This window comes from Bison bison, unplaced genomic scaffold (assembly GCF_000754665.1).
Source record: "Bison bison bison isolate TAMUID 2011002044 unplaced genomic scaffold, Bison_UMD1.0 scf7180017863887, whole genome shotgun sequence".
Classification (NCBI taxonomy): Eukaryota; Metazoa; Chordata; class Mammalia; order Artiodactyla; family Bovidae; genus Bison; species Bison bison.
This window is the reverse complement of record NW_011494459.1, coordinates 821,848-829,315: the sequence shown is the minus strand read 5'-3', so window position 1 is coordinate 829,315 and position 7,468 is coordinate 821,848. Positions and strand designations below refer to the sequence as shown.

At 39.9% G+C, this 7,468-nt stretch overlaps 1 protein-coding gene across 1 annotated transcript in view; it reads left to right on the top strand.

Annotated features, from left to right (window-relative positions):
- The window catches only part of CTNND2 (catenin (cadherin-associated protein), delta 2), a 914,052-nt gene that overhangs the window by 223,412 nt on the left and 683,172 nt on the right, over positions 1-7,468 (top strand). The window contains exon 2 of the mRNA XM_010833758.1: positions 2,163-2,275. Within this exon, the coding sequence (XP_010832060.1) occupies positions 2,163-2,275 (113 nt within the window). The remainder of the gene's footprint in view (positions 1-2,162; positions 2,276-7,468) is intronic.

Sequence of the window (7,468 nt, the reverse complement as noted above, 5' to 3'; positions counted from 1 at the left end):
GACCTTTTCCGGTCCTGTGGCCACTGCTGAGTTTTCCAAATTTGCTGGCATATTGAGTGCAGCACTTTCACAGCATCATCTTTCAGGATTTGAAATAGCTCAACTGGAATTCCATCACCTCCACTAGCTTTGTTTGTAGTGATGCTTTCTAAGGCCCACTTGACTTCACATTCCAGGATGTCTGGCTCTAGGTCAGTGATCGCACCATTGTGATTATCTGGGTTGTGAAGACCTTTTTTGTATAGTTCTTCTGTGTATTCTTGCCATCTCTTCTTAATATCTTCTGCTTCTGTTAGGTGCATACCATTTCTGTCCTTTATCGAGCCCATCTTTGCATGAAATGTTCCCTTGGTATCTCTAATTTTCTTGAAGAGATCTCTAGTGTTTCCCATTCTGTTGTTTTCCTCTATTTCTTTGCATTGATTGCTGAGGAAGGCTTTCTTATCTCTTCTTGCTATTCTTGGGAACTCTGCATTCAGAGGACACATTAGGTCGTACTTTTTAAAGATTTCACTCTAGAGCATCCCATGGTAGCAAATAAAATGAACTCATCTTTTCTGGGAAGACAAAGCCCTGTAATGTTGGGAGTTTTAGTTCTTCCAAATTGACCCCCACCCTGTTTTTCAGTATTTTTCAGCATTCTTAGAAGTTTTCCTATCCCCAAAACACAAATGTGCAAATAATTTGTTTTTAAAAAGAAGTTAATTGTGATATTGTGAAAACCTTTTCTGAATTTTTTAAGATAAAATAAGTAATTTGCTGTAATTATGTTTATTAAAAAACTGAAGTATATGGAAAAATAAAACATAAAGATTAAAATATGATATAAGAGTCCTGTAGTTGAAACAGTCAAAATCCTTGATGTACTGAATGAAGCATTTTTCATTAAAAGTAACCTTTGATGAATGGATAAGAAAGCTGTGGTACATATACACAATGGAGTATTACTCAGCCATTAAAAAGAATACATTTGAATCAGTTCTGATGAGGTGGATAAAACTGGAGCCTATTATACAGAGTGAAGTAAGCCAGAAGGAAAAACATAAATACAGTATACTAACGCATATATATGGAATTTAGAAAGATGGTAACAATAACCCGGTGTACGAGACAGCAAAAGAGACACTGGTGTATAGAACAGTCTTATGGACTCTGTGGGAGAGGGAGATGGTGGGAAGATTTGGGAGAATGGCAATGAAACATGTAAAATATCATGTAGGAAACGAGTTGCCAGTCCAGGTTCGATGCATGACGCTGGATGCTTGGGGCTGGTGTACTGGGACGGCCCAGAGGGATGGTATGGGAAGGGAGGAGGGAGGAGGGTTCGGGATGGGGAACACATGTATACCTGTGGCGGATTCATTTTGATATTTGGCAAAACTAATACAATTATGTAAAGTTTAAAAATAAAATTAGAGAAAAAAAAAAAAAGTAACCTTTGCACAGTGGGTTTTAGGTAGCTTTATAGAAACATTCTTCCTTGATTTCGTTGACTGTTTTATAAGGTGATGTATCAAGTACTGCAAAGGTTATTCACTTCGTAGTTCACCACATAATTAGACCTTTGTAATTAGAATTATTGTCCTTGTTGTTCTACTGAAATGTAAAGAATGAAACATGAAGCTTTAAAAGCATTATTTTCCTTCATCTGTAATATGTAAGTAACATGAAGATGAAATTAGTATATTGAGACAACTAGATGGCCAGTAGGGACTAAACTCAATACTCCAAATCATATAAAAATAGTTTCTTTATTATGGGTTTCACTTTTTGTGACAGGAGTATTAATATCTGTTGGGTACTGGACATTTGCCAGACATACCACAGGCTTATTCTTCATGGTCAGTGTCTCATTTAATCTTCACCTCAACCTAATAAGTGTTGTAAACCCATTTTACAGGTAATGAAACTAATCTTTAGAAAAACTCAACAGCTCATTCAAGGCCCTGAGACTGACAGGTTCCAGGACTGTGATATGAACTCGGGTCTGTCTAAAATTCTCATCCTTCTTCAAGCCCGCATCAGCAACCTCTGCTTCTCAAATTGGACGTCTTGGGAAAAAAAAAAATCCTAGTTTTCCCCTTGACCATCCTGTCTTTTTGGTCTGATTTCCACTTTCTGTATAGTTGTTAGAATTTATCTTTTTGGTGGTTTTATTTCAGGAATTACAGTTTGAAAGGCTGACCCGAGAACTGGAGGCAGAACGCCAGATTGTCGCCAGCCAACTGGAGCGATGCAAGCTTGGATCGGAGACAGGCAGCATGAGCAGCGTCAGGTACTGGGCACTCTGCTCCTCGGGGCTGGGCTTTGCTTTGCCAGTGGAAGGAAATTGTGGTGTTTATCTTCTCCTTACAAGCCTAGCGGTGGCATTAGAACACTCAGTCAAATGTTGGAAAGGAATCGTAACTGACCTGATTTAAGATGTTCAAAAGGTGTCCGAAGTGATTTGTGCTTGAATCTCTTTTCACAAAATGCACACTTGCCCTGAATGCAAAGTACATATCGTTTTACATAAAAAGGAGGCTTTGCATTTAGTGAGTTTGCTGGAAATGAGAAGATGATATGTCACAGTCTCTCCGTTTGGTTCTTTTTTTTTCTGAATGATCAAGAGTTGCAGGTTCTGGAAATGAAAGAGAGAAGGTTTTGATCTAACTTGCATTGTTTGCTAATATACAATGCTACAGTATAAAATTGCTCCTCAAACATCAACTGCACATGCAATTTCTGTGTGTGAAAACATTTCGTAGATAGAATGATTATTCAATTACGGTTGGTATGAGATTATGAAATATTTAAAAACAAACCTTAGTCACTTGACCACAAAATAAATTATCTGCCTAAGGACCATGTTTCCATATTTAAAAATAGAAGTGTGTGTGTGAAAGAAACATAAATAAAGCTCTATAAGATGACTTTTATTTCTAAAAGTGCATTGTACTTTCTTGTCATGTTGTTCTATATTGTGGTTTTGACGTGCTACATTTTCAGGGAGGTGTCTTCTCTCTTGAGAACCCTGCCATACTCTTTGGCCTTCTGTTCAACTGCATTGTTGGTTACATCACTGCACCCACAGTCCATTGTTGAGAACTGGTCACATGGCCCCTCCATAAATGGAAATGGGCAGGGATTCCTAGTCTTGGGGTCTATGGCCACTCTGCCCAGGAAGCAGAAATGTGAGTTTAAGAGTCTTAACCAACTACGGCCACAAGGAATGAAAACATCCTTGAGTCCATTGCTCTAAAATATTCTATCACTGTAAGGTTTGTTTGTAGTTGGAATGTTTTCTTGTTAGAGCCTCCTGCCATTAGTCTTCTAACGTTGTTCTTTTCTTTGTTCAACAATGATTACCATTCAAAGGAAATCATTGCACCATTTGTTGTCAGACTAAATTACTCTGAAATATCCTTTTCAGTTGCGTTTGGGGTGTGGGAAAGCATATCAGCTTTGGCATCTGAGCACCTAAGCGATGTAGAGCTGCAGATACAGATCCATTGTGATCTCTTCAACTCCTCATAGACTTGTCTGAACATCCAAATTAACTAAAGCAGGATGGACAAGAAAAAGGAGAAGTAATTTGTGTCCACTTGAAATTGTTTTCAGAAGGTTGGCCGGTTGAAGATGTTGAGGTTAAAGTGTGGAGAAAAATAATATTTGTAAGTGTGTATTCGATTTAATACAGGGATTTGCGTATATTGGAGGAGCTTTTTTCAGTGGTGAACATCACCTGAGTAGCTAAGTCTGTCAGGATTTTCAGGTCCATAAACACTGTCAAATTGACATCTGCATCTTCATTTGTTTTGAAACCCACTGTTTCACTACTGGTCAGATCACCTTTTCCATTCAGTTCAATTCAGTTCAGTCGCTCAGTCATGTCCAATTCTTTGTGATCCCATGAATCGCAGCATGCCAGGCCTCCCTGTCCATCACCAACTCCTGGAATTTACTCAGACTCATGTCATCAAGTCAGTGATGCCATCCAGCCATCTCATCCTCTGTCATCCCCTTCTCCTCCCACCTTCAATCTTTCCCAGCATCAGGGTCTTTTCCAATGAGTCAGTTCTTCGCATCAGGTGGCCAAAGTATTGGAGTTTCAGCTTCAGCATCAGTCCTTCTAATGAACACCCAGGACTGATCTCCTTTAGGATGGACTGGTTGGATCTCCTTGAAGTCCAAGGGACTCTCAAGAGTTTTCTCCAACGCCACAGATCAAGTTCCATTCATATTCCTGATATTTCTGTGTGATACTTTTGCGTATTCTCCACCTTGTATTTTGTTTCACCCACCACTAGCCCTTGGTAGCAGCAGGTCTGGGGGACCATGCTGTGTCCTGTGTCTTAATTTCCAACTGCTGATTGGATCAGAAATGGGTATCTGACCCAAGGGTGACTCATCCAGTAAGCGGCCTGTAAGAAATCAGTCTTGCACTCTTGAGAATGTGAAGTAGGTGACCCCAAATCTCTGTTACCTAATGCATTGTGCTAGGAAACGGTTGCCGTGTGGATTGGGTGCTGGTGGAGGAATCTACGGTAATACAGAGTGAATACGATAATACAGGATTCTACGGTAATACAGAATCCTACAGAGAGAGACTATGGTTCCTGGTAGTCAGAGACCAGGTTAGTTCCCATTAGGGACTGGCTGCATTTAGATGTTGCATCCATGAGATTACCTTTTAAATTCCTAAAATCTTTTCTCCTCCTTCATTTGATTTGATTGAGTTGATAATTTTTCTGAGGTCTAGCATTTCATGAATAGAATACATCAGTGAACTACCAAAGTAGACAGAAAAATTACCCCATGACAACTTGTGATCGTTTATACTGTATCTTGTATTCCTATCTCAGCCTGTGATACATAATCAATCATTCTTTATTAAATATATATTAAATAATAGTGCTTATTGCAGATGACATCTAATTATTTTTCCTTGCTATATAGCTATATATAGCAATATGTCTTCTTCAAGCTTGATTATTTTATATTTTGAAAATGTCTAATGTATGAATCAGCATTTGAATAATATAAGCAATTTACTGATATTTCACTGGAAGCAATCCAATACTTCCACTGTTCTTTTTCTTTTTGTCATAACCTAGTTGTTTGCTCAACTTCAGAAATGCACCTTTAACAATTCAAGTCTTTATTAAGGTGATAGACTAACCTAGTTAGCACATCAAAGGGAATGTTTAAAAATAAATGAAATAGAATGTAAACAATTTTTGAAAGAGGAGAACAGGCAAAGAAATCTATGATGTTGTTCCCTACTTCTTGGGGATACTAGGAGGGGTAAGAGAGTTTCTTAGAGGAAATGAAACAAAATCAAAATTGTTTTCAGATTTTTTTTTTTACACAAATAGTAAAAGTGACATAAATATAGTTTGGTTCTCCTCTGCCTTTATTGGTGTTAGGAAATTGCTCCATCTAACTCCTAAGGCCTCTTTCCTGGTAGATACATTGACAGTTTAAACTTAATGAAAAGATGTTGTTAGTATGCATTTATAACAGCCAACTTGGTTGTGTTGTTGTTGTTTACTCACTAAGTAGCATCTGACTCTTTGTGATCCCATGGACTGTAGCCTCCCAGACTCCTCTGTCCAAGGGATTTCCCAGGCAAGAACACTGGGGTGTTGCCATTTCCTTCTCTAGGAGATCTTCCCATCCCAGGGATTTTACCCACATGTCCCCCTGGCAGGTGGATTCTTTACCACTGAGCCATGTTGGAATCCCATAACAGCCAAATTTATAGTAGTCAATCAAATTATAAATCATGAATGAGGGTGCTGAGAATTTGGAGAATCTGGAGATAACTATTGTTGCAGCAAAGCAACTTCTGCACCCTTGCATCTAGGGTATAAGTCTGCAAATAGGAACATTGTGATGTCTGAAACTCTTCACAGACTTTTCTATATATATTATCACCTTCCTCTCTCAGTTTTCCTCGCTGGTTTCAGTCCAAACCTTTCCAAACTGTTGGATCCTTCTCTCTCCTACCACTTGAAAGTTTCCATACCTTCTCCCTAATTCCCCAGAACCATGCAGTTCTGAGTCAGGAATGTGATTTATATAGAGGTGGGCTTTTATTTAGGGTCATGACCAAATCCTTCTTGCTAATAGCCCACTTGTGCCCTCTGGCCAGTCACAGCTACTTGTTTGTCACCCACTCCTCAGGCTGAGACCTGTCAAGTTGGTCTTAGTTTGGCTGCCATAGGAGCCAACAGGTCCCCTGCCAGGGTGGGGCCTTGCAGTGTTCTTGCACAGGACCTGCCTGTGCCCATGCCCTTGTCGTATCATTCATAGACCCCTGGAGCAGCATTTTAACTCATCTCTTTGCCTGCATCTTGCCCAGATCCATCCTCCATGTAGTATGAGACTGAACTGCATAACACCTAGATTAGAATCACGTCTGTGAAGGACCCATCCTCACTTCTGCAATTCCATAAATACAACACCTTCCCATCTTACATGGCCATAGGTATGTGATCCCTTCCATCTAGAATAACCGACCTCTTTCACCTGGTCACCTGCTCCTATGGATCTAATTACCCAGCGTAGGGCTCACATTCTTTTGAATGTCTTCTTGATCAGTTCAGATTGGGCCAGGTGTCCCTTCCTTTGGAAATCATTGGAATCATTGACAAAGTTTTGGAGATGGGACTCTATTAACCCTTCTAGAAATTCCTTGCCACAGAATGTTTTGGCTTTCAGTCAGAGCACATGGGGCATTTTCTCAAGTGCTACTGAAAGCTTGACAGATGTCTACTTAAATTTAAAACAGATGTCTACTCATATCCCTTGATTCTCATGGGCAGGCAGAACATAATGGGAGAGAAATCAAATTCAAATAATAGTTGGGTCTATCTTATGTTCAGTTCAGTTCAGTCGCTCAGTCATGTCTGACTCTTTGAGACCTCATAAATTGCAGCATGCCAGGCCTCCCTGTTCATCACCAACTGCCAGAGTTCACCCAAATTCATGTCCGTTGAGTCGGTGATGCCATCCAACCATCTCATCCTCTGTCGTCCCCTTCTCTCCTGCCCTCAATCTTTCCCAGCATCAGGGTCTTTTCAAATGAGTCAGCTCTTTGCATCAGGTGGCCAAAGTATTGGAGTTTCAGCTTCAATATCAGTCCTTAAATGACATCCAGGACTGATCTCCTTAGGATGGACTGGTTGGATCTCCTTGCAGGCCAAGGGACTCTTGAGAGTCTTCTCCAACACCACACTTCAAATGCATCAATTCTTTGGTGCTCAGCTTTATTTATAGTCCAACTCTCACATCCATACATGACCACTGGAAAAACCATAGCCTTGACTAGATGGACCTTTGTTGGCAAAGTAATGTCTCTGCTTTTTAATATGTTGGTCATAACTTTCCTTCCAAGGGGCAAGCATCTTTTAATTTCATGGCTGCAATCACCATCTGCAGTGATTTTGGAGCCCAGAAAAATAAAGTCTGACACTGTTTCCAC